Below are 27824 nucleotides of genomic sequence, written 5' to 3'. Positions count from 1 at the left end.
ACTCCACCGCAGTGACCGTTTAGGTAAGTATTATAAAGTGATTTTTATGTTCTACACAGCGGCCTGGGCTCTTATATACGGCATGTTAGAATGCTGTATATAAGAGCCCACTGATGGTGGCCGCAGCTTATAGGCCCCAAAACTGGTGACAGGTTCCCTTTAAATAGACTACAGTTGGGGGACAGGGCTTCCATTAATTATGGAAATAAGTCAGGTTCAAATAACTATGTGCATTTATTGTTTTAGTGTACTGAAGTATTCTTGGTTTTTTTTCTGTCCCGATTTAAAGAAAACTACCAAGCGGATCTGGCTAACATCACCTGTGAGATTGCCATTAAGCAGAAGCTTATTGATGAGCTGGAGAACAGCCAGAGAAGGCTGCATACCCTGAAACAGCAGTATGAAGAAAAGCTGATGACCCTGCAGCATAAGATCCGGGACACACAACTTGAGAGGGATCGCGTGCTTCAGAACATGGGTAATGACAGGATGGTGCTAAATTTACTGAAATAGCAGGTTCTTATCCAAGGAGCCATGGTTTTCATTTTTCCTCACATCTATAGGTCATTGAACACCTTTGAACCTATTATTATTGGGTGATAAATCAGAGCACCATACATTGTGTACAGCTTGATATTAAACCCAAATCACAGCTGCAAATAGAAAATACTCTATTGAGTCCAGCATGAAAGAAGGCAATATAATCCAGTCTTCTGGAAAAGAAAAACTTGATATATCCTTAGATTCCATCAATATTTACCCAAAGACAAAAAAATGGTCTGCAAACACATTCTGTGCACACATTTCTCTTCTTACAAAGCCGTTCCCTGGGCCTTCATCCTGCTTATCACTCATTACTAGAACATCTCTTGTAGGTTCAATGGAAACATGTACAGAAGAGAAAACCAAAAAGATAAAGACAGAGTATGAGAAAAAGCTGCAGACCATGAATAAGGAACTCCAAAAGCTGCAAACTGCACAAAAGGAGCATGCCCGTTTATTGAAAAACCAGTCCCAGTATGAAAAACAAATGAAGAAACTGCAGCAAGAGGTTGTAGAAATGAAGAAAACGAAGGTACATGAAATGTCAATACATTAAATATTTCATATCGTATGAAAGGTGACTTTATACCATAACACTTAAAGGAAAGGTTTGCCTTTTGTGTTTTTTTTAAAGGGAATCTGTCACCAGGTCTGTGCTACCTAAACAGACAGCACCATAATGTAGGGGCAGAGATTCCAGTACTGTTACATACTGGGCTGCCTAGTGTAATCTTTTATAAAAATTAACTTTTTAATCAGCAGGAGATTATCACTAGAGGACTACTTGGTGTGCTGCTGGGTAGTCCAACCACACCCCCCACCATCACTGATTGACCATTTTCTGTGTACACTGTGCATAGGCAGAAGTACGAAATAAAATAGGTACATATGCAACAGATCACAGTTTTTAATCAAAACTGCAGCACCAAGTTTTACTACTAATACATTGAGGGCCTATTCTTAGGATGGGTCATCAATGTCTGATCGGCCTGGGTCCGACGCCAAGCACCCTCGCCAATCAGCTGTTCCCAGTCCCGGTGGTGGCAGCAGGCTGTCGGAAATGCTTAGCTCCGGCACTGCTCTGTCTTCTGATAGTGGACGTGGCCGGGTACTGCACATCTGCCTTCCATTCTAATCAATAGGAGGCGGATATGCAGTACCCAGCCTTGGTCGCTATCAGAAGACGGAGCAGCACTGGAACTGATCATTTCTGGCTGCCTCCACCGGGACCGGGAACAGGTGATTGTCAGGGGTGCAGGGTGTCTGACCACTACTGATCAGACATTGATGGCCTACTCTAAAGGCCCCGTCACACGCAGCGAGATCGCTAGCGAGCATACCTGCCCCCGTCGTTTGTGCGTCATGGGCAAATTGACAAAATAATTTAATCAATAGGGGGTTCATTTACTTATAGTGCCACCTGGTGTTCAAAGGTTCTAACAATATGCACATCCATCTAATAAGTGGTCAATCCCTCTACCCACAGATGGGTGTCTCCTTAGTGATCCCACACTACAGAGCAGCTATAGAAATCATTTTCTGCCTGACTTGATAGAGTAGTGCTATTCACTTACTGCCTTTCATTAGGATCATCAGGAAGGCAGTGAGTAGAGTAAGGCTATGTGCGCACACTGCGTCTTTTTGATGCTGCGTTTTTGTGCGTTTTTGGTCGCTAAAAACGCACCTGCGTCGAAAAAACGCATCAAAAAACGCATGCGTTTTTGCCGCGATTTGGTGCGTTTTTGGCTGCGTTTTGCTGCGTTTTTGATCTCTGCGTTTTGCTGCGTTTTTCAAATGCATTGCATGGGCGGAAAACGCAGAAAAACGCAGGAAAGAACTGACATGTCCATTTTTTTTTTTTTTTTAACTCAAAAACGCAGGTAAAAAAAACAGATGTGTGCGGACAGCATAAATGAAAACTCATAGACTTTGCTGGGGAAGCAAAGTCCTGCAGTTTTGAGGCCAAAAACACACCCGAAAAACGCGCAAAAATGCACTGTGCGCACATAGCCTAACTCAGTATGTTCAATCAGCAGCATCCTCATTCATTAGATGAAAATACACAGTGTCAGTGTTATGCATGAGCCCCATGTGGTGCCATATTATGTAAGGAAATATCTTAATGCTTCATTACAGGGAACTTGTGTATATATGATCTATATCCAGTTGTCTTTAACGCCATTCTTGCAACCCCTTCATAAGAGCCCAGCTGCCCCATATAGCTTAGAAAATACCTTTTATCATTGTCTGACAACATTTGGTTTCATTGACTCTCTGGACTGTGCTTGGCGCCTCCTCTGCCCCTGCAGTCGCTGTCATTTCTATCTTTATTTAGAAGAATGTTTCAACTGCACAGTCTGTTGCGTCCACACATCTGGTTCCCTGTGCTAGCGGGAGAGTTGAACTGACTCAATGGATGACATAGGACATATCCGCTACGTCGAATACAGCAAGACAGAGATTGCAGGGGCAGAGGAGGCGCTGAGCATGGTCCTGACAGTGCCGATTAGCTTACGGCACAAGTCAATTACAAAAGGCTATCTCCTGGATATCTGGGAATGCTAGCGTCATGTGAAGGGTTACAAGACAACTAAAAGATGGTGATTATAGTTTATATAGCCTGGTGAAAGGGTCCAATTAACACCTTGCAAAGTACAAATATTCCTCTGTATTTCTGATTTATACTGTGGATGGGATATGTAATGGTGGGCCAAGTACATAATTCAGTACAGCAATCAATCAAGTATATTTATTAGGCGCTCAATACACAAAATAAGATATTTTGTAAATTAACCCCTTCAGCCCCCAGCCTGTTTTCACCTTAAAGACCCGGCCATTTTTTGCAATTTTGACCAGTGTCACTTTGACAGGTTATAACTCTGGAACGCTTCAACGGATCCTGGCGATTCTGACATTGTTTTTTCGTGACATATTGTACTTCATGTCAGTGGTAAATTTAGGCCGATATGTTTTGCGTTTATTTGTGAAAATTTCGGAAATTTAGCGAAAATTTTGAAAATTTTGCAATTTTCAAAATTTGAAATTTTATGCCCATAAATCTGAGAGAAATGTCACACAAAAAAGTTACTAAATAACATTTCCCACATGTCTACTTTACACCAGCGCAATTTTTGAAAAAAAAAAAATTTCCGTTAGGAAGTTAGAAGGGTTCAAAGTTCATCACCAATTTCTCATTTTTCCAACAAAATTTACAAAAAAAAATTGTTTAGGTACCACATCACATTTGGAGTGATTTGAGAAACCTAGGCGACAGAAAATACCCAAAAGTGACCCAATTCTAAAATCTGCACCCCTCACTCTGCTCAAAACCACATCCAAGAAGTTTATTAACCCTTTAGGAGCTTCACAGCAACCAAAGCAATGTAGACGAAAAAATTAAAATTTTACTTTTTTAACACAAAAATGTTACTTTAGCCATAAAAATTAGTATTTTCACAAGGGTATCAGGAAAAATGCATCATAAAATGTATCGTGCATTTTCTCCTGAGTACGCAGATACCCCATATGTGGTGGTAATCAAATGTTTGGGCGCACGGCAGGACTCGGAAGGCAAGGAGCGCAATTTGAATTTTTGAGTGCAAAATTAGCTGCACTCATTAGCGGACGCCATGTCGGGTTTGAAGACCCCCTGAGGTGCCTAAACAATGGAGCTCCCCCACAAATGACCCCATTTTGGAAACTAGAGCCCTCAAATATTTTTTCTAGATGTTTGATGTGCACTTTGAACCCCTGGGGGCTTCACAGAAGTTTATAACGTTGAGCCGTGAAAAGAAAAAAAAAATTTTTTACCACAAAACTGTTGCTTCAACCAGGTAGCTTTTTTTATCACAAGGGTATCAGGAAAAAATGCACCATAAAATTTATGGTGCATTTTCTCCTGAGTACGCAGATACCCCATATGTGGTGGAAATCAAATGTTTGGGCGCACGGCAGGACTCGGAAGGCAAGGAGCGCCATTTCACAGCAAAATTGGTTGGAATTATTAGCGGACGCCATGTTTCATTTGGAGACCCCCCTGAAGTGCCTAAACAATGGAGCTCCCCCACAATTGACCCCATTTTGGAAACTAGACCCCTCATGGAATTTATCTAGCTGTTTAGTGAGCACTTTGAACCCCTGGAGGCTTCACAAGCGTTTGTAATGTTCAGCCGTGAAAATATTTTATTTTTTTTTTTACCACAAAATTGTTTTTTCAAACAGGTAGCTTTTTTTTCCACAAGGGTATCAGAAAAAAATGCACCATAAAATGTATTGTGCAATTTCTCCTGAGTACGACGATACCTCATATGTGGTGGAAATCAATTGTTTGGGCGTACGGCGGGGCTCAGAAGAGAAGGAGCGCCATTTCACAGTAAAATTGATTGGAATTATTAGCAGACGCCATGTTTCATTTGGAGACCCCCCTGAGGTGCCTAAACAATGGAGCTCCCCCACATGTGATCCCATTTTGGAAACTAGCCCCCCCCCCCCATACAAAAAAAATTAGTTTGGCGAAATAAAAAATACAGACATCAGTAAAAAAAAAAAAAAAAAAAGAGCGCCTGCCACTAAGACCAGTGCCAAACGTGAGAGCAATTATTATTATTATTTATTATTATTATTTATTTATAGAGCACCATTGATTCCATGGTGCTGTACATGAGAAGGGGGTTACATACAAAATACATGTACAAGTTACAGTAGACAGACTAGTACAGAGGGAAGAGGGCCCTGCCCTTGCGGGCTTACATTCTATAGGATTATGGGGAGGAGACAGTAGGTGGGGTGTAGGTGGGGCGGCAGCTCCGCACGGTGGTGGGGCGGCAGCTCCGCACGGTGGTGGGGCGGCAGCTCCGCACGGTGGTGGGGCGGCAGCTCCGCACGGTGGTGGGGCGGCAGCTCCGCACGGTGGTGGGGCGGCAGCTCCGCACGGTGGTGGGGCGGCAGCTCCGCACGGTGGTGGGGCAGTGAGGTCATTCAAGGTTATAGGCATTTCTGAACAGATGAGTCTTTAGGTTCCGTTTGAAGTTTGCAAGTGTAGTAGATAATCTGACGTGTTGAGGCAGTGAGTTCCAGAAGACTGGGGATGTTCGGGAGAAGTCTTGGAGACGGTTGCATGAGGAGCGAATGAGAGAGGAGGATAGAAGGAGATCTTGGGAGGACCGGAGATTACGTTTTGGAGTCTAGCGAGAGATTAGTTCAGAGATATATGGAGGAGACAATTTGTGGATGGCTTTGTAAGTCAGTATTAGTAGTTTGAATTGGATACGATGGAAGATTGGGAGCCAGTGAAGGGACATGCAGAGAGGAGAAGCGGGGGTGGTAGTGAGGCGAGAGGTGGATCAGTCGGGCAGCAGCATTAAGGATGGACTGGAGAGGGGCGAGCGTGTTAGCAGGGAGACCACATAGGAGGATGTTGCAGTAGTCGAGGCGGGAGATTATGAGAGCATGCACTAGCATTTTTGTGGATTGAGAATTGATGAAGGGACGGATTCTGGAAATATTTTTGAGTTGAAGACGACAGGAGGTGGTGAGGGATTGAATGTGTGGTATGAAGGACAAGGCAGAGTCAAAGGTCACTCCGAGGCACCGAACTTTGGATGCTGGGGAGAGCGTGATGTTATTTATTGTAATAGATAGATCAGGTAGAGAGTGTAGGGGAGATGGAGGAAAGATGATCAGCTCAGTTTTGGGCCACATTGAGCTTTAGGAAGCGAGAGGAGAAGAAGGAAGATATAGCAGATAGGCACTCTGGGATTCTGGACAGCAGAGAAGTGACATCTGGACCAGAGAGGTAGATCTGAGTGTCATCGGCATATAGGTGGTACTGGAAGCCATGGGACTTTATGAGTTGTCCCAGGCCAAATGTATAGATAGAAAAAAGTAATGGTCCCAGGACAGAGCCTTGAGGGACACCAACAGAGAGAGGACGGGATGAAGAGGTTGTGTGGGAGTGGGAGACAGTAAAAGTGCGGTTGGAGAGGTATGAAGAGATCCAAGAGAGGGCGAGGTCTCTGACACCAAGGGAAGAGAGGATCTGTAGTAGGAGGGAGTGGTCAACAGTGTCAAAAGCTGAGGATAGGTCTAGAAGTAGGAGTATAGAGAAGTGGTTGTTAGCTTTGGCAGTAAGTAAGTCATTTGTGATTTTTGTCAGGGCAGTTTCGGTGGAATGATGTGGACGGAAGCCGGACTGTAGGTTGTCAAAGTACAATGCAATGCACAAGTCTCGCATCGCATCATCCACTGCAGTCTGGAAGCGAGCAACTGCGCTGGATAATGCGATGCGAGAGGGCGGGGCGGCAGATGAGAAAGAGAGCGCAGCGGATGGAAGATGGGAAAGGGCGCAGCGGGTGGAAGATGGGAAAGGGCGCAGCGGATGGAAGATGGGAAAGGGCGCAGCGGGTGGAGGAGCGGCAGAGGATGGGAAAGGGCGCAGCGGATGGATGATGGGAAATGGCGCAGCGGATGGAGGAGCGGCAGAGGATGGGGGGGTGAGATGGGGATACCTACCTTACAGGATGGATCTAGGCAGCAGAATCACAGCAGACAGAAGAGGCAGCAGATGAAGGAGGGTGAAAAGGATGGGAGAGAGCAGGCAGCAGATCAGGGAGGGGGGCAGAGTCTGATGGGAGGGGGGAGGCAGCACATGGAGTGGAGGCAGCACATGGAGGGAGGGGGGAGGCAGCACATGGGGGGGGAGGCAGCACATGGGGGGGGGGCAGCACATGGGGGGGGGCAGCACATGGGGGGGAGGCAGCACATGGGGGGGAGGCAGCACATGGGGGGGAGGCAGCACATGGGGGGGAGGCAGCACATGGGGGGGGGAGGCAGCACATGGGGGGGGGAGGCAGCACATGGGGGGGGGAGGCAGCACATGGGGGGGGAGGCAGCACATGGGGGGGGGAGGCAGCACATGGGGGGGGAGGCAGCACATGGGGGGGGAGGCAGCACATGGGGGGGGAGGCAGCACATGGGGGGGGGAGGCAGCACATGGGGGGGGAGGCAGCACATGGGGGGGGAGGCAGCACATGGGAGGGAAGGCAGCACATGGGGGGGAAGGCAGCACATGGGGGGAAGGCAGCACATGGAGGGAGGGGGAAGGCAGCACATGGAGGGGGGGGGGAGGCAGCACATGGGGGGGGAGGCAGCACATGGGGGGGGAGGCAGCACATGGGGGGGGAGGCAGCACATGGGGGGGGAGGCAGCACATGGGGGGGGAGGCAGCACATGGGGGGGGAGGCAGCACAAGGGGGGGGAGGCAGCACATGGGGGGGGAGGCAGCACATGGGGGGGGAGGCAGCACATGGGGGGGGAGGCAGCACATGGGGGGGGAGGCAGCACATGGGGGGGGAGGCAGCACATGGGGGGGAGGCAGCACATGGGGGGGGAGGCAGCACATGGGGGGGGAGGCAGCACATGGGGGGGGAGGCAGCACATGGGGGGGGAGGCAGCACATGGGGGGGGAGGCAGCACATGGGGGGGGAGGCAGCACATGGGAGGAGGCAGCACATGGGAGGAGGCAGCACATGGGGGGGAGGCAGCACATGGGGGGGAAGGCAGCACATGGAGGGGGGGAAGGCAGCACATGGAGGGGGGGAGGGGGGGGGAGGGGAGGGGGGGAGGCAGCACATGGAGGGGGGAAGGGGAGGCAGCACATGGAGGGGGGAAGGGGAGGCAGCACATGGAGGGGGGGAAGGGGAGGCAGCACATGGAGGGGGGGAAGGGAGGCAGCACATGGAGGGGGGGGAGGGGAGGCAGCACATGGAGGGGGGGAGGCAGCACATGGAGGGGGGGGAGGCAGCACATGGAGGGGGGGAGGCAGCACATGGAGGGGGGGAGGCAGCACATGGAGGGGGGGAGGCAGCACATGGAGGGGGGGAGCCGATTAGGTGCAGTGGCAGCCGATGGAGGCGGCGGCCGATCGGGTGCAGCGGCGGCTGAAAAAGGTGGGTGCGACTGAAAGGGGACGGTGGCGGCAGGGACAGCGGCGTGTAAAGCGGCGTGGCGACCAGGGACAGCGGCGTGGCGGGCAGCAGAGGTGGATCGGCGGGCAGGGACAGCGGCGGGAACAGCGGCGTGGCGGGCAGGGACAGCGGCGTGTAAAGCGGCGTGGCGACCAGGGACAGCAGCGGTGGATCGGTGGGGAGCGGCGGTGGATCTCGGCGGGGAGCGGCGGTGGATCTCGGCGGGGAGCGGCGGTGGATCTCGGCGGGGAGCGGCGGTGGATCTCGGCGGGGAGCGGCGGTGGATCTCGGCGGGGAGCGGCGGTGGATCTCGGCGGGGAGCGGCGGTGGATCTCGGCGGGGAGCGGCGGTGGATCTCGGCGGGGAGCGGCGGTGGATCTCGGCGGGGGATCTCGGCGGGGAGCGGCGGGGGATCTCGGCGGGGAGCGGCGGGGGATCTCGGCGGGAGATCGAGGGGGGGGGGTGCTATAACTTACCGATGGGCACCTGCAGCGACCGCTCTCATCAGCTTTCACGGACGGAGTGAAGCTGAGGGTAGCGGTGACGGCACAAGATCCACAGTGATTGGGAGAGATCGGTCACAAGGCCGGTCTCTCCAATCAGAGCTGGGGGCGGGTGAAACAAAGTTCACCCAGCTCCAGCCAGTCATCAGTGCTACAGCAGCACTGATTATGGCTGGATTGCAATGTGTTAGCCATTTTCAATGGCTGACACATTACAGTGACTGTAATTGGCTGAGCGGCGTTCGTCAGCCAATCACAGCCTCTGTAGGTTCGGGGAGGAGGCACCACCCCTCCTGAGGTCAGGCAGAGGTCCCCTCCTTCCCGAATCCACCGTTTAGGTAAACAAATTTCACTCCCCGGGGCTCCGGGACCGCGATTTCGCCAGGACGTACTGAGTACGTCATGGGTCGTTTAGCACCATGTGACCATGACGTACTCAGTACGTCCAAGGTCGTTAAGGGGTTAAGGACGGTCTTTCCATTGACAGTATTTTGAGCAAAAAGGCAAGTGCTCTTGAAACAGTAAAGGTCTTTGAAACACTGTAATAGCAGTCTTTTTATAGCTCAGGCTTTCACTCAAAAAATAAATGGCTAGACCATGTTTGTGTCTGATGAGTCTGTAATAATGATTTGGACAATAATTTCTTTTCAAACCAGTATGATACCTGTAGCATGTACCGGAGCCCTGGAAAGGATCGGTTTGCATGCATGTCATCACATGGCTCTCCTCCAGTCAGGGGTAGACGTGTGTCCACCGCTGCACAAACCTGAGACGTAATAATTATTTGTGTGCAGGTGCGGCTAATGAAACAAATGAAGGAAGAGCAAGAGAAGGCAAGAATGGTAGACTCTCGCCGAACCCGTGAAATTGCACAGCTTAAAAAAGATCAGCGGAAGAAAGAGGTGCGTATTTTCTTACAGCGGTTTTTGTTATCGTCCATATATACTGCATGATTATCATTTCTAAGAATAATCAACTCCTGATAATTGATCGGTCAAGACTGGTTGTCAATTGCCAAATGAACTGGCAAAATGCTTGTTCGTCAGGTAAAATCCTTTTTTGGTTTATACAAAAGATCCTCTGTAACGAATGCCTGTGCCAATGAAAGAATGGCATCCCAAGTTCACTGAATGATCTAGTACAGATTGTTCAATGCGCATCTGAAGCTGAGTCTGTGTGTGCAAACCCGGTATTAAACAGCCACCTATCGGCAACAAAGTAGCTGATCAGCGGTTGGTTAGTGCCACCAGCTGTCAGGTGTAATTGTACCTTTACTTATCATTAGGGATGTCCTAATTGTTTTTGTCTATAATGACGCAGTAGAGGTTTAATATAAGTATTTTTAAGCTACCAAAATAAGACTTAAATTGTCACTGTATGACCCCTGAGTCTAGTGGTACTGATTGGTGCTCCTACATTTTGGGAAGCATGTGGAGACAGAACTTCAGAAGGAGAATACAGTTAGTCGCCAGTGATGCGTCAGCGTGCTAGGCACTGCTCATTACTTGACCGAGCATCGTCATGCCCAGGTGCTCTCAGAGCTTGGCCATGTATCGCAGGTGCTCTGAATGGCTTTCACTGGTAGGAAATCAGTGTTTTCGCATGTGGTGTCCAAAATAAAAAATAAACTAAAAAAAAAAAAAAAAAGAATCCCTGCCCTTCCTCCCCTGGAAATGTTCCGTTTATGGCTGGCTGTATGTGTGCTAAGAGCCTAACTGCCCAATCATTGACTTCCATTATACTCCTTACTCAAGTTGTGCACTTTCAGAGTGTCTGATCTGCTCAACTTGAGCACCCGAGCATTTTAGTGCTCGCCCATCTCTATTAGTCACCTTTCCTTCAATTAGTGTTGCAACAAGAGCTGTATGTACATTACAGGCACATTGAAGGTAGTTAAAATATTTCAATAAAGCAAAAACTGACATTGTTCATGGGTAACCCTTTTACTTTTATGTATCCTCTTTCTGTACACTCAAAACACTTAAAGTAGAGTTTTAGGTTAGATGTTTTTTTCTGTCCTTTTTAACAAAAAATCACAATAGAGCCATACTGATAAATGAAGAAATGAAGCAATGCTCTCCTCAAGAACACACTGCCAACTCCAACGCCATTGCTTCACAGTTCTCCGCAAACCACAGTTATGACTTCACGTCCACAAATCACCTGATCCGTGCGGCCACAGATTGGCTGCATTGTGAGGAGACTTGTGCTCAGAACGCCGTTGCTTATTATCCAGTAGAGACCGTTGGAACGTGAGTAGATTCCTGGGGCGAGTATTCCATCATATTATTTATTTATTTTTTTTAAAACATCATGGCTGCTCAAAGAATTTTTTGCGAAAAGACTGGAATATCTCTATGGCTATGTGCGCACGTGTGCGCTCTCCACGGCACCTAAAAGGTGCGCTTCAAAGCGCAGCTGAAAAGCTCCGTTCTGAAGCGCATGGTGCCGGCGAGAACGTGCGCTCTGCCTGCAGCTCCTGCCATAGACAGAGCAGGGGCTGCCGGCAAAGCGCACGGAAGAAGTGACATGTCACTTCTTAGAACGCAGCGATTCGGGCAGCAGCCGAATCACTGCGTTCTAATATGCCACGTGCGCACGGCCCCTGCACAATCTCCATAGATTGTGCAGGGGACGCAGGACGCATGCAGTTACGCTGCACTACAAAGCGCAGCGTAACTGCACGAATTACGCACACGTGCGCACATAGCCTAACTTCTCCCTGATAGGCGATGTACTGCCCCATCATACAGTATGTCAGGCCCCTGTCTTTGAAGAATGCTTAGAAGTTTAATCTGCAGTATGAACAACCAATGATAGCTATGTTATTCAGCCATCACCTGCCTCTAACAGTGGGTGCAACTTGATCCATCCACTGCTAAATTAAATGTCTCTGTCAATTCCTGACAGCAGTGTTTAACAATAGAACGCGCAACCCTAGAAATCAACCATAGAAAACAAGTAACCTAGCAGGCCTGCGAGGCCCCAGGTATGCGTTCTAGGGTTAAAGTACTTGACCCATGAATATTCCATTCCACGTACCCTTCAGCACCACCACAGTGTGATTGTGAGGTGGTGAGGGGGTCCTTTGGTGGATTTGGGCCTGCTGAATCGTCAGACTGCTCTTATGAAGACCAGACTGAGGCTGGCTTCATATGAGGCAATGATTTTTACTATTTACTGCAGGGGATGACAAAATAAAGCAACATTTTTCTCCATTAAAAATAAAAAAAAAACCAACCCAAATGTGGTATTTCCATGTTTGGAAAACCCCAGTCTATCAAAATATACCATTAATTAACCTCACTGTTTAAATGTCATAATGAGAAAAAAATTAAAACACCAGAATTTTTTTTTTAGTCAACACTACTCAAAAAAAGTGTAATAAGTAATAAAAACACTGTATGTACCCCAAAATGGGATGACTAAATAAATCCGCCCAGGATGCAGATAAGAAGCCCCCACACAGCTCTGTCAACCGAAAAATGAAAACATCACGGTTTCGGAAGTCTAATATTTTTTACTCCTTTTTTTTTTTTTAATTTTTTTTTTCTTTGGTTCTTTTATCTACTTTTAGAACTTGTGTGAAAATTTAATGTAGTTTTTAGGTCAAACCTATGCAGAAATGTGAAAAATTCTGAAAGGTTCACAAACACAACTGTATGTGAGGATTAAACTGGGCCATTGTTATGTTTCAGAGTCAGGTGAGGACCCTCGAAGCCCACAAAAGACAACAAGAAGTTATCTTACGACGGAAAAATGAAGAGGTAAAAACTGTTTATAAATAACTGACTTGTTTCTTTTTCATGTCTAATCTTGTGCATTGCTCACTGGTTTTATCACCTCTGATTCATGTAAACAGGTTACAGCACTACGGCGACAAGTAAAACCAATGTCTGATCGAGTGGCTGGGAGGGTCGTAAGTCGTAAAATTAGCCTCCCTGAACCAGTTTCAGAACATGTCAGTGAAGAGCATGAGTCAGCCCGGATAGCAGGACAACAAAGACCTAAAATCCCAATAGCCAGAGTACAACCTGCAACGTCCAGTACTTACAATGGCACAAGGTACATCATTAATATCAATCATCTGGGAGGTTTTCACTTTTGAAGTGTTATAGATCTGTGGTTCTAGATGCTACAAAGTTGCTATTTTATTATTTCTTGCATCCTAAGTCATCTTTTGATCTACCAAGCCTATGATCAGTCATGTTGGATTACAGATGACTATCTACCTGCCAAAGCTGGCCATATACAAACAAAACCCAAGAGAAAAAAAAACAAGAAGAAAAGGAAGGAGCATGTTCCATATAATAAAGGGTTAAACAAGTTTGGATTTTCATAGAGTGCATATTTACTGATGCAGACTTATTAAAGGAGGTGTTTGTTTTCTTTTAATTGGGCAGAAGGTTGATTCAAATTGAACTTTTTTTTTTACACTATTTTATTTTTTTAGTTCCCATTAGGGCCCAGAACCTTCTATTTGTTCGCTTGTTCTCTGTGCTGCAATAGTACAGTATTGCAGTATATAGGACAAACCTCTGTCTCCGAAACATTTCTGACCTGGGATTTGTGCATAAAAATTGCATGGTCGGATAATATTCACAGTTTACAATCCATTTTAGTTGCGAAGTAATGAAAAATAATGCTAAGCAACATCAATAATGAATTTGTACTTTTTGGGTACATTTCTGGCCAGCCAAGAACAAGTAGTATTTTGGACTATATCCATATGATTTGTTTAATGAGATTTTCTTTTTGCATATTCCTTTTTATAGACGTGTTCTGAAAGTTCTGCACCACAGGAGAAGTAATCTCATTATTAGCCTTAGTTCAGGAATCATGGGTATTTATTTTTAATTACATGTACTAAGTGGAGAATTATAATTTTAATGAAGGTACAGCAGTTATTGCAAAATGTTCACCATCCCCAGCTGAGAACAGTAGGTGTGGGCGGATGGATCGCAGTATCACAGCAGCGTGGGATAATTACAATACGTTAAGCTTAATTAAGATTTAGCAGCGCGTACTTTCACTCTCTCATTTTTGTGTTTTTATACTTTTTTTTTTTTTTTTTTTTAAAACCTCATTTTTCTTTAGTCAAATACTATAGTCACGGACACAATCCCAAAGCAGCTATATTAAAATTCAGATTTTTTTATATTTGCACATGTTACTCCTTTTATTGGCAGAAAAAAACATCAAAGGAAGGGATCTAACACTTACACGTCAAAGGCGGCCAGGCAGAAATGGCAGTCACTGGAGAGAAGGATCACTGACATTGTGATGCAAAGGATGACTATATCTAATATGGAATCTGACATGAACCGGCTACTGAAGGTAAAATAACCGCTCACAATAAGGATTCATATATTAAAAATGGTATTAATGTGTCACACAATGACCATTGTAACGTCATAATCTATATTCAGACCATAAATTCCTGGACAACAAATAATGAATTGCATATGCCCTCAACATGTCATTTTAGAAATATCATAAGATTTGACATGGCCAATACAGATAAAACAAGTCATTTTGTCACCAACAAGTCAGAAGTAGCTGCGGGGAACTGGTGAATCATTTTCATTATAGAGAATAGGAGTTTCTTCCCTGCTCAATACGCCCAGTATACACACAAATTAATATAGCCCTGGAGCGGATAAATGGCCATAAATTACACGCAATATAGGTACAGAGCAGTAAATCACACACAGCATAGGTGGAGAGCAGTAAATTACAAACAGTACAGGCATGGAACAGTAAATTGCATGCAGTACAACTGGAGAGCATTAGGTTGTACGCAGTATCAGTGGAGGGCAGTAGATTGCGCTCAGCAGAGGTGGAGGGCAGTAGATGGCGCTCAGCAGAGGTGGAGGGCAGTAGATGGCGCTCAGCAGAGGTGGAGGGCAGTAGATTGCGCTCAGCAGAGGTGGAGGGCAGTAGATTGCGCTCAGCACAGGTGGAGGGCAGTAGATTGCGCTCAGCACAGGTCCAGGGCAGTAGATTGCGCTCAGCACAGGTGGAGGGCAATGGGTTGCGTGCAGTACAGGTGGCGGGCAGTAGGTTCTGTGCAGCACAGGTGGAGGGCAGCAGGTTGGGGCAGCACAGGTGGAGAGCAGTGGATTGCCTGCAGCACAGATGGATAGCAATTGGTTGCGCGCAGCACAGGTGGAGGGCAGTTGATTACGCTCAGCACAGGTGGAGGGCAGCAGGTTGCTTGCAGCACAGATGGATAGCAATTGGTTGCGCGCAGCACAGGTGGAGGGCAGTTGATTGCGCTCAGCACAGGTGGAGGGCAGCAGGTTGGGGCAGCACAGGTGGAGAACAGTGGATTGCCTGCAGCACAGATGGATAGCAATTGGTTGCGCGCAGCACAGGTGGAGGGCAGTTGATTGCGCTCAGCACAGGTGGAGGGCAGCAGGTTGGGGCAGCACAGGTGGAGGGCAGTTGAGACCATGCCAGACTAATCCTACCTAATTAAACTATCAAGAATGAAAGAAAATGGTTTTGTTGCACATAGCAGCAGCATTTTGTCACACAATGAACCTGGTTAAAAAGTATGACTACGGCTTTTTATCACACTGCTGGATATTTGGGCACTTTGAGGTAATTGACCTTTTCCCTTTAAAATGGCGAACAGAGTTCTGATTTTTCCAGTATTCTGTGCAGACAATATGTGGGGTGGTGTAAAGCAGGGAGTCTGTGAGCGCTTCCGCCAAAACCTGCAGAGTAACAAGCTTTGTTTTGGTAACTTCAGTTGTGCTGCTTAGGAACACTTCGTCTTTGTTATTACTGGAATTTCTAAAGGGGGTTGGCCAGTATAAATGCAATCCTTACTGGGCCCAATCACCGCCAGTTTCACTGTCATGACCTTTGGGCGAATTGATCAAGAGGAAGGGAGTACTGCTGCTGCCAATCACTTCCTGATGATGTTTGATCCGTACAAAGGCCATGAAAGTGAAGACGGTGGTGATTAGGGGTGGTGCTCGCGTGACAGAGCCACCTCTCAGGAGCCCCAAGACAGTGAGTGTCGCTGGAACGGCATGGGATGGGAGTATAAGCTTTTTTTTATGTTAACAGAGGCAAGCCTGGGGAATGAGAGGGGGTTCTCCGAGGATTGGACAACTATTAATTATATTCCAGTCTGGGTGAAATGATCCAGGTTTTCAGCACAGAAATACAGTTTTCTTGTGCCGACTGTGAAGGTAAAAAAGCTCGACATTAGCCAAGTTCCCATTTTTTTTTTTTAAATCTGGTTTTAGATCTGTATTTACTTTTTCTATTTAAATGGTCACCGTTCTGTCAAATGCTACAATGTACGTCTGTTAGTTCAGTGATTAGAGTACTGTATTGTTTATATAAGACCCACCTCTTCCGACAAGCCTACAACCTGCCGTAACCCTCAGTCTGATACAGCACCGCACAATCCGCTCTACCCTCACCTACTGTATCCTCACCTATCCCTTGTAGACTGTGAGCCCTCGCGGGCAGAGACCTCTCTCCTGTACCTTTTTGTGTATTGTATTGTTCTGATTATTATACTTGTCCCTATTATGTATACCCCTGTCACATATAAAGCGCCATGGAATTGATGGCGCTATAATAATAAATATTATTATTATTATTATTATTATCTCCTATCACAGCAACGGGAGGAGCTCACAAAGAGGAAAGAGAGAGTCACAAGAAGACGGGACCGGATTATGAAGGAAACGGGTGACACTGACAAAAACCTCAGCAGTCTGAATGAAGAAATTGAGTCTTTAAGTGCAAATATTGATTACATTAATGACAGTATATCCGACTGTCAGGCCAGTATTATGCAGATTGAAGAGGCTAAAGTAAGACCTTGGTCACATTTTCTTTTTGTTCTTTTCTTTTCCCCCTTTTTTTGCCTTTAATAAAAAAGTCTGTGTGTTTTCCCTTTTAGGAAGAAGGAGATACATTGGATGTTACTGCCATTATTAGTTCCTCCACTTTAACAGAGGCACGATACCTCCTTGATCATTTTCTTACAATGGCTGTCAGCAAGGTAATGCTTTACGGTTATCTTAAGTGCCCCAAGCAATCTGTCATCTGCTGGGTATGTGATTCTCAGGCAGGAAAGTAGGAGAATGAGGATGTGTGGGTTTTTTTTTTTCTTTTTTTTTTTTTTTTTTTTTTTATAAATCTGCACGACACCTACAGTATGTAGTTAATGGAGGACTTTGAACTATTGTATACAGTGTGTCCACCCATATTCTGTCCATCGCCATTTACTTTAGAACGGCGACAGCTATAGGCATCGAAGTGGTGTCTAGGTATAGTAAAGTAGCCATGCGCTATGCAATGAAACCACCTATAGCGCCACCTGGTGGAAAACAAAGGAGTTAGCATTTTTATCTTTAAAACGGAACGAGAGAGAGAGAAAAAAAGTGAATTACAAAGTTGTAGGGCATCATCAATTCAATACGAATCAACACCTTGCATACAGAAATGCTATGATATGAAACCCATGACCCCCCCCAAAACATTGAATGCTGGTCACGCATATGGCGCTCATTTAACTTTGATGCTCAAAGTGGCCACCGTCAGCTGCAATGCACATCTGGACTCTGGACAGCATACTGTATCTTGCTGCTCGTTGTGCAATATGTGGTTACATGTTTGCACAAGCATCTGTAATACGTATTCGTAGGTCCTGCAATGTTGGTGAAGGGGTCCCATACACCTGCTGTTTGATTTGACCTCACAGAAGTCTAATGGGGTCAGGTCAGGTGAGCGTGGTGGCCACTCCACGCAGCCACCATACCCACTGACTTGTAGGAAGGTCTCCATGAGGTATCGCTTCACATCCGTAGAGATGTCTTGCAGGGGGATGCAACTGTCTTGAAATTGCCAAACTTCTAAAGCATGATCATCGAACAATCAAGCGTTTCATGGCAAATAGCCAACCGGGTCGCAAGAAGCGTGTTGGGCAAAAAAGGCACAAAATAACTGCCATAAATTGAGGAAAATCAAGCGTGAAGCTGCCAAGATGCCATTTGCCACTAGTTTGGCCATATTTCAGAGCTGAAACGTTACTGGAGTATCAAAAAGCACAAGGTGTGCCATACTCAGGGACATGGCCAAGGTAAGGAAGGCTGAAAAACGGCCACCTTTGAACAAGAAACATAAGATAAAACGTCAAGACTGGGCCTAGAAATATCTTAAGACTGATTTTTCAAAAGTTTTATGGACTGATGAAATGAGTGACTCTTGATGGGCCAGAGGCTGGATCAGTAAAGGGCAGAGAGCTCCACTCCGACACAGACGCCAGCAAGGTGGAGGTGGGGTACTGGTATGGGCTAGTATCATCAAATATGAACTTGTGGGACCTTTTCAGGTTGAGGATGGAGTGAAGCTCAACTCCCAGATCTACTGCCAGTTTCTGGAAGACAACTTCTTCAAGCCTTCAAGCAGTGGTACAGGAAGAAGTCTGTATCGTTCAAGAAAAACATGATTTTCATGCAGGACAATGCTCCATCACATGCATCCAACTACTCCACAGCGTGGCTGGCCAGTAAATGTCTAAAATATGAAAAAAAAAATGACATGGCCCCCTTTTTCACCTGATCTGAACCCCATAGAGAACCTGTGGTCCCTCCATAAAATGTGAGATCTACAGGGAGGGAAAACCATACACCTCTCGGAACAGTGTCTGGGAGGCGGTGGTGGCTGCTGCACGCAATGTTGATCGTAAACAGATCAAGGAACTGACAGAATCTATGGATGGTAGGCTTTTGAGTGGCATCATAAAGAAAGGTGACTATATTGGTCACTAATTTTTTTGGGTTTTGTTTTTGCATGTCAGAAATGTTTATTTCTAAATTTTGTGAAGTTATATTGGTTTACCTGGTGAAAGTAAACAAGTGAAATGGGAATATATTTGGTTTTTATTAAGTTGCCTAATAATTCTGCACAGTAATAGTTACCTGCACAAACAGATATCCTCCTAAGATAGCCAAATCTAAAAAAACCATTCCAACTTCCAAAAATATTAAGCTTTGCTATTTGAGTCTTTTGGGTTGATTGAGAACATAGTTGATCAATAATTAAAAAAATCCTCTAAAATACAACTTGCCTAATAATTCTGCACACAGTGTATTGCTCAGGCATACTGCTGCTACATAGAATCCTCCGCAGGTAAAAAGATGGTTTACATATAGGGTCACCCTAGAGCATTAGTAAAAGCTGGGAATGGGGACCTACATAGACACCCATTTCAGGTAAAATGCAGCATATGCACAGGAGCACTGTGTCTATGTAGGTCCCCATTCCCAGCTTTTATTAATGCTCTAGGGCAGTCATGGCAAACCTTTCAGAGACCGAGTGCCCAAACTGTAGCCCTAAGCCCAATTTTTTTTTTTTTATTTTTGAAGTGCCAACACAGCAATTTAATCAAATCGATTATGTCAATAAATAATTGATTTTAACCTTACCTTTTGTAGTCTTCTCTTCAGCAGGGGGCATCACGCTCATGCATACTTACCACACATTGAAGCTGAGCCTCTCCCGCTGCCCGCTCCAAACACAGCAGTTGGATTAATCTTCATGGAAAAAAATGCAGAATATTAGACACACAGACAGATTTTAGCATGGAATGCAATCAGATTTCACCCTGTAATCCACATCTACATTTCAAAGTCTGAACATCTCGAAATCCCATAAAGACATACGAGTTGCTCCCCTCCCCCTTCATTATGTAGTTATGTCCCCCCTTCCTGGGCCACTTCCTGGTAAACAAGTGCCCCCATCCTGATATCTTACCCCCCACTGGTATGTTTTCCCCCATGGTATGTTTTGCTCCCATGCTGGCACTTCTCCCCCCTGGCATGTTTTTGGCCCGATGCTGGCACTACCCCCCCCCCCCTCCCGATATAGCCGCACACAGGTTAAGAAAAAAAAAATAAAGCATAATCATACTCACCCTGGGACCTCAGTTCCTGCGCGCCCACAAGCGTCTTTACGCCGGCGCTGCGTACTGACGCTCTCGATGTCTCCTAGGCAACAAGCCTGCGGCCTAAGAGAGGAGTGTTGGAGCTGGGAGAAATGTCTCCTCCGCTCCCACACAACTCTGAACTGCCGGCACCAGGAGTTCAAAGTGGCTGAATGAGGAGATAGTGCACGTGCTGACAGAAAAGGCTCTGCGTGAGGTTCGCCATCACTGCTCTAGGGTGACCCTATATTTAAACTATCTTTTTACCTGCGGAGGTTGCTATGTAGCAGCAGTATGCCTGAGCAACAGAGGGTTACAATTTTTTATATGTGGTCATGTGTGGGGATTCTTTTCACCTCTCTGTGTCGTCCTAGTCCTGTGTACTATTTATATAATTGTATGTTCCATTTCCCTGCACTTTTTGATAGCTAATGAAAACTAGTTTCAATAGTTTTTAGTGCTTTTTTTAAGTCCTTTGAGACCCGGGAAATGTGATTACTGACAGGCAAATGTAAAGACTTTTTTTTTTTTTCTCTTTTTTTTCATATTGTAGATAGCTGCCTTTTTACTTTATTTAATTGGTGGTCCACTGTGTCCCTGCACAACTGTAGGGAAGGGAGAATCTCAGTCTTCCCAGCATCAATGTTTATCAGCACTAGGAAGAAGGGATCCCATATGGGCTGAGGAGGAATGAAGCTGTGCTGGCACACAGGACTGACATGTATCATGCCTCAAAGGGAAGGATGCAGTATGATCACACCAGAAAAGTGTGAAACTAAAGGCCCTGTCACACACAGAGATAAATCTGCGGCAGATCTGTGGTTGCAGTGAAATTGTGGACAATCAATGCCAGGTTTGTGGCTGTGTACAAATGGAACAATATGTCCATGATTTCACTGCAACCACAGATCTGCCAAAGATTTATCTGTGTGTGACGGGGCCTTAAGAGCAGATTGCACGACATGTGCGTTACCAGAGTATACCTTGAAGTCCTATATACTATGCAGAGGCGGTTTCTGCACCAAACCGTGCAATACCTTGTCACCGGATTTATAGGTCAGCTTCAGTCCTCCTTATGGAAACCGTGGTCATGGGCGCACGTAGTCAAGGAAAGAGAAAATCCAAACCGATGTCTAGAAAGCAGAAATCTACAGCAAACACTATCCAATATTCCAAAGTGCTTTATTCCATCATCATGTGCAGTTAAAAGTAGCGGGGAGAGAGCCGAGTGCAGGCCCCCTAATGAACGACGGCTGTTTCGCACGTTCTTGTGGTGCAACGGACCCGTTGAAGCACAAGGACGTGCAAAACGGCTGTCGTACAGTAGGGGGCCTGCACTCGAGCCGGCTCTCTCCCTGCTACTTTTAACTGCACATGATGATGGAATAAATCACTTTGGAATATTGGATGGTGTTTGCCGTAGATTTTTTCTTTGTGGACATACCTTGAAGTCCTGCCTCAGCTAAGCCTCCTGACAGTATGATAATGAGATGACTCTACTCCTCCAACCCCAGACTGTACAGCAGAGATGCAGAAAATAGGATGCATCAGCGTAATGTGATTATTTGTTTCTTACAGTAACGAAAGTATCAAAACTTGATTTAAATATGTAATTTTCTAGTAATACCTTAAAGGAAACCTGTCATGAAAAAAACAAAACAAAACCTTCTATAAACCTGCAGATATGAAGTGAATAGTGTTGTGGCGCCTGCTGCCTCACTGAGAGCACTGCTGCTGGGAGGAACTTAACTTAATTCCTCCCGGCACCCTTGGGCTTTTTTACATGAATTTTTTTTAACTTAAAGAAAGGAAACCTTTTTGTGTCCAGTTAATATTTAGTCTTTCTACAAATGGCACGGCTTAGTAGTAACCTCCAGTTGAACTGTTTTTACAATTTTGCTATTGTTATTGCTGTGGTTTTTTAATTTTTTTTTTTTGTACTCAAAGTTTATTGAAGAGATCAAAGCTATCACATAGTTTAAGGATATAGCAAATGAAAAAATGTTGATGTCCAATAAGTCACTACCAGGAATGAATATAAACATACTTAATACATGGTACTGACAGTATTGGACCTCCTTTATACGTCCGTGGTTCCAGTACATATGGTTATCGATGGTGCTCTTCACATGTCCGTGTTTTTACATGAACTGGGTGTCTGTGCAATACACTCAAGACATATCCATTTTTTATGGTATCACAGATGACAAGGGCCAATACAAGTCTATGAACATAGATATGGGTTCTTGGATATAATATCTCTAAAACCTTAATTTCCATTTTTGCTTGTAGGGTCTTCAGTCTGCTCAGAGAGAGGCCCAAATTAAAGTTCTAGAAGGGCGTCTGAAGCAAATTGAAATAACAAGTGCTACACAAAATCAGCTTTTATTCCATATGTTAAAGGAAAAGGCCGAGCTGAACCCTGAACTCGATGCTCTGTTGGGCCATGCTTTACAAGGTTGGGACCAAGTTTTTATGCAATTACTTCTTGTGCATGACGGCTTTTATTTTTTGGCATGTTTTATAAATGCAAAAATTGTGATGTAGTTTGTGAATAAATGCTGTAAGTAACTTCACTAAGGAGAACACCTAGGGTAGTTACAAGTCAGGTTCTCTCTTGACATAGATACAGGTTACATGGTATTTTGTTATTCTTAACTTTTCTTGGGGTTTTAAAAGTAAAAAAACAAAACAAAACAGTTTTCGATCAGTCCACACAAAGCATCTTTATGTAATTCAATGTTTTGGGGTTCTTTTGGTGGTGGGAGAGAGATTGGGGAAACTGGGGCATAAAAACTGCTACCAAGTGTGTGAAGTCTATGGTAAAATGTGAGCCTGTCGACACGCAACGTTTTGGTGTTATGCATCTTGCGGCATTTTCATCAAAACACAACATGGTGTCGTTATGTGTCACTTTGCAGTTCTGAAAAATTCTGTAACTCTCAAAGAAACCTTATACAGCATCTATTCTGCTTTCATTTTAAAGATCACATGAAATGTACAAGGCTTTTTCTATTTCTTTGAAAAATTCTATCAATATTCCTCTTTTTTTCACTAAAGACTAAGTATGGTGCCTCTGTGAACTGCAATTTAGCAGTATTTGTAGAAAACACTTTTTGCTGCCTGGCTTTTTCAGTATGTGGGTGTGTGTTTGTATACATCACTGCAGTGGATTGTCTCCTAGCAGAGGAATAATTAAGCTCTGCTTTTATAACACTACTCACAAAAAGTTAGGGATATTTGGCTTTTTGGTTAAAGTTATAAACAATGTAAAACGTTCACACACCAGTGCTATTTTATCATGACAGTAGGGCGTTTAAGTAGAGATCTGCAATAGTGATCTCATCTCAAACAATTTATTGAAAAAAAGCCAACGGCAGTGGTGGTTATGCCCCCAAAAATATCAGTATCTCAATAACTTCTCTTGTGTCCTTGAAAATCAATTACAGTCGACAATTGCAACTGTAATTCAACAATGACGTCTCATGCTGTTCACAAGTGGAGTTACTGTCTGTTGAGGCATGGCATCCCACTCTTGTTGAAGGGTGGCCTTCAGGTCATTGTGGTTCTGGGTTACAGAGTTATGAGCCTCTACACGTCGACTCAGATGATCCCATAGGTTTTCTATGGGATTCAGGTGTGGAAAAAGTGCAGGCCACTCCATTTGATGTACCCCAGTCTTGAGAAGCCATGCTCTAATGATGATCTAGAGCATTGTTGTCCATGAACATGAAATTAGGCCTGTGTTGTTCATGCAGAGGCACAATGATGTTATTCACATAGTAGGGGTTTGTAACAATATCATTCACAGTCTATAGGGCAGTTCTGTATGGACTAGACACACCTGCCCACGCTGTAACACTACTACCTCCACCAAAGGTTTGTCTGGTGGCAACAGAACAGTGGCTGATGCATAGCGCTGTCCTTGATGAATCCAACATCATTGATTGCCATCATTTCTGCTCAGCATGATTCGACTTTCATCAGTGAAGAGCACTGAGGCCCACTGGTCGCTCGTCCAGTGTAGATGACTACTGTGCCTGGTGGTGTAGTGAGATACGTTTGCAAGTCGTCTAGCACGCAGACCACACTACTAATAAATAGTTTTGGATGGTCTGATGTGTCTCTTGGGTGCCTCTCACCTCCATTAAATGTGCCTAGAGTAGTGTGGCATTCATCATCCTGTTCTGAAGGGCATTGTTCACAATGAAAGGTCATCAGTGTGGGATATGGTCAAGGGATGTCCACTTCTATGCCTTTTTGTGACTCTTTCAGTCTCTCTGTATCTCTGTTGCAACCTGCTGATGACATTCTTTGAAACTCTAAGCTCAGTAGCCACTTTCATCTGAGAACATCTTGCTTGAAGTCTCGCAATGGTGCGTTGTTAGTCTCATGATTTAAAAATGTGAACAGCATGATGAGGAGGACTGTTTAAATCTAATTGAAAGCTTAAATGTATTGGGCGATTCATGGATCAAACATCTGTTGTGAATTTTGCCATTAAGCACTTTGTCAGACAACAGCAAGTTGTGCATAAAGTACTGAAAAATTGAACACTTAGACATGTGCAATCAGAAGTTCAGAGAAGGTCACATTAATTTCTCATGTAAAGAGTGCATTTTAGGCTCATCCTGAAATTTCACCCGAGAGCCAAATATCCTTAACTTTTTTTGAGTAGTGTATGTTCAGATACAGTCCAAGGGAGTACACAATGTCTTTTGTTTTTCTGGTGGCAGAGCAGCCAAGTTTTTCCTAGATGAAGCCACTTCAGGAAACCACTGGTGGTCTTTTTCCTGAAGCAGATTCTCTGGCTGAACAAAAGCAAATAATAAGGGTGCACATAGGATGGCTTCCCGGTGAAAACAAATAGGTAGAAATTAGGAAGACATCCAGCAAGCACAATGTAAAGGACTATAAAACATTATTAGTAACTAATAAAATATTAAAGGGTAAAAAAAATAATAAAACACACTAGGTCAATATGTTTTGAACGTAGTCCCTTGTTGAGCCCTATGTCCTTAAAACGCGTAGGCGTAGTGTTTGTTTTTATTATCTCCCTTTTGATCTTTTAATAGTTACCAATGTTTTTATAGTCTTTTTCATAGCGGTTGCTGGATGTCTGCCTATCTTCTAGCTGATGGCTTCAGTGGCTGCCTTGCTGTCGTTTTTTGTGGCGATTTCAAAGGCAGAGTCTTTTGCTGTCCTTTCCACTATAATGCCGTAAGCTGCCTGAAGAATGAACAGGCTACTTTTTTTTTTTTTTATATCCACTTCATGGTTTCTGAACCATGAAGTGGTTAAAAGAAGTAATAAAAGATGTAACAAATGACTGGGCATGTGCACAGCAATGTCGTTTATGCTTTGCTTTAGACTTTGTTCATTTTTTGCCGCAATATTTCAGGAAGGGTTATAGCTGGAATCTGACTGAAAAAGATGTGCTCAAACAAATACTAGAGAAAAATTACTGCTGTTTCCTATAATGGACATTCCTTTCTGAAAATGGTTTTCGAGATTAAATTGAGGGATTTTTATACGGGTCAGAAAACGGCTGTGTGTGACTATATTCAGACATGGCATATTTGTGGAACGCACAAGCACAATGCAGATAAATAGAGATTAAACTTGCCTCATTTACAAATGGCATTAAGACACGATTATATTCTAGGCGTAGTGTGGATTCTCATTACCACACCATGCTAAATGTGTTTTAATGATTTTTGCTGAGATCAAATCATTATTGAAATCCACTACAAAATTGACAGTGAGGCCAAATTTGTAACATTTTACATGCTAGATGTGCATGCTACGCAATTAAAAGGTCTATGAAGATCTCGACTCTCTATGGTTTTTCCATTGGTTGTGCTAATCTATTTACAAGGCCATATACAAGCATGACGGCTGCCAATTTGTGTGAGATTACTACTGCATTTATTAGATGCAATTTTATTCTCTGTACAGCTTACGATGTAGGCGGCACCCGTTTAGCTTACATTGGTTAATTAGCACCACAGGATTAGGTTTTACAGTGTAACCGTCTTTTTCTTTTTTTATTCCATAAAGGAATAGTACACATATATACGTATAAGCAACTTTGTAGTACATCTTATTGGAGAAATGTGCTTCTTTCTTTGCCGGAATTGATCAGTCATTATCAAAATTCTCATTTCTGAGGGAGGAGCTGGAGGCAGAAGGAGGAGCTGGAGTCAGAGGAAAGGGGAGCGCTGGAGTCAGAGGAAAGGGGAGCGCTGGAGTCAGAGGAAAGGGGAGCGCTGGAGTCAGAGGAAAGGGGAGCGCTGGAGTCAGAGGGAAGGGGAAGCACTGGAGTCTGAGGGAAGGGGAAGCGCTGGAGTCTGAGGGAAGGGGAAGCGCTGGAGTCTGAGGGAAGGGGAAGCGCTGGAGTCTGAGGGAAGGGGAAGCGCTGGAGTCTGAGGGAAGGGGAAGCGCTGGAGTCTGAGGGAAGGGGAAGCGCTGGAGTCTGAGGGAAGGGGAAGCGCTGGAGTCTGAGGGAAGGGGAAGCGCTGGAGTCTGAGGGAAGGGGAAGCGCTGGAGTCTGAGGGAAGGGGAAGCGCTGGAGTCTGAGGGAAGGGGAAGCGCTGGAGTCTGAGGGAAGGGGAAGCGCTGGAGTCTGAGGGAAGGGGAAGCGCTGGAGTCTGAGGGAAGGGGAAGCGCTGGAGTCTGAGGGAAGGGGAAGCGCTGGAGTCTGAGGGAGGAGCTACAGGCAGAGCTCCACACCCTCTTCTATCTACATAGAATCTCATCAGTACCAACAGCCATCTTCTATCTCAGTAATGGGAAAGTCTTCACTGAATACAGATTTTACCTCGGAATTGAGAATGCTGATAATGACTGATCAGTTCTGGCCGAGAAAGAAGCAAATGTGTCTGATACATATTAAAGTTGCTTATTTTCATGTGCACTATTGATTTATGAAGTAATAATGAAATAACGCTTCCACTTTAAGCTTTCTAGCCATGAGTGTCTGAGTAAAAATACACAGTGCATTTCCATGAATGTTTTCAGCGCACCCTTTCAGGCTTCTTCTCTTTTTTTCACGTGATCTTTAAGTCAATACTTTTCTTATAAGAATGGCGTTGAGCTCTCATGGCAGATGAATCTGTTTTGATTGTGGTGTTGGTTTTTGTTTCCTTGTTGCTTGAATTCACACAGACTTAGATAGCATTCCGCTGGGTAAGTATGTCTTTAGCTTACTATGTGTTGTGCAAATGCATGACTTACTAATTCTCCATATGCATTAACCAGAAGACCACGCACACCTCCTGACAATGTGCCCACGTTGCATGGCCTTCTATGATGATATTCTTTCATCCGTACATTTCCAGTCTCATGCCCCTTCCATCCATTAATCAAGATATTAACAGCTGAATGCTGATAATATTGCTTTTTGTAAAGATGTAGATCACCGTTAACCTTTTTGGAGCACTATAACCAATTCTGAGGGCATCGCCTCTTTTATTACTTTTTTTTTTTTGTTTACTTACACATAGATATTTATTCTAACAACTTCTAGACAACTTCTAGATTCATATCCATATTTGCTGTAGTTTAGAGCAAATCAAGCGTATTTGGTTTAGTGATTAAGAAGAACATAACTTGTTACGGTTTCTTTAAGGTAAGCCTGCTGTCAGTGTAAAGGATTTGCAAAAAAAAAATGCCAGATGTTGTTGGCCTTTTTGTATTTAAAGGGACTCGGTCACCAGGTTTTTGCTCCCCATCTGAGAGCAGCATAATGTAGGGGCAGAGACCCTGATTCCAGGAATGTCACTTGACATTTTGATAAAATCAATGTTTTTTCTGCTGCATATCTAGCAGTTATACATAGCTCATGAATATGCTGGA

The 27824-nt window shown here is 44.8% G+C and overlaps 1 protein-coding gene across 7 annotated transcripts in view; it reads left to right on the top strand.

Moving 5' to 3' along the window:
* KIF21A (kinesin family member 21A) overlaps nucleotides 1–27824 on the top strand; it is a 239758-nt gene that overhangs the window by 149865 nt on the left and 62069 nt on the right. For 5 of the 7 annotated variants that reach the window (XM_075345135.1, XM_075345134.1, XM_075345132.1 and 2 more), the window contains 10 exons: nucleotides 290–478; nucleotides 876–1075; nucleotides 9805–9912; nucleotides 12709–12777; nucleotides 12873–13075; nucleotides 14200–14347; nucleotides 16657–16851; nucleotides 16941–17042; nucleotides 22260–22425; nucleotides 27135–27155. In XM_075345135.1, coding sequence (XP_075201250.1) covers nucleotides 290–478; nucleotides 876–1075; nucleotides 9805–9912; nucleotides 12709–12777; nucleotides 12873–13075; nucleotides 14200–14347; nucleotides 16657–16851; nucleotides 16941–17042; nucleotides 22260–22425; nucleotides 27135–27155 — 1401 coding nt within the window. The remainder of the gene's footprint in view (nucleotides 1–289; nucleotides 479–875; nucleotides 1076–9804; nucleotides 9913–12708; nucleotides 12778–12872; nucleotides 13076–14199; nucleotides 14348–16656; nucleotides 16852–16940; nucleotides 17043–22259; nucleotides 22426–27134; nucleotides 27156–27824) is intronic. The other 2 variants (XM_075345133.1, XM_075345130.1) reach the window with 1 other exon arrangement.

This window comes from Anomaloglossus baeobatrachus, chromosome 4 (assembly GCF_048569485.1).
Source record: "Anomaloglossus baeobatrachus isolate aAnoBae1 chromosome 4, aAnoBae1.hap1, whole genome shotgun sequence".
In the NCBI taxonomy this organism is placed as follows: domain Eukaryota; kingdom Metazoa; phylum Chordata; class Amphibia; order Anura; family Aromobatidae; genus Anomaloglossus; species Anomaloglossus baeobatrachus.
Note: the sequence above shows the minus strand (reverse complement) of the source record. Positions and strands in the feature narration are given on the sequence as shown.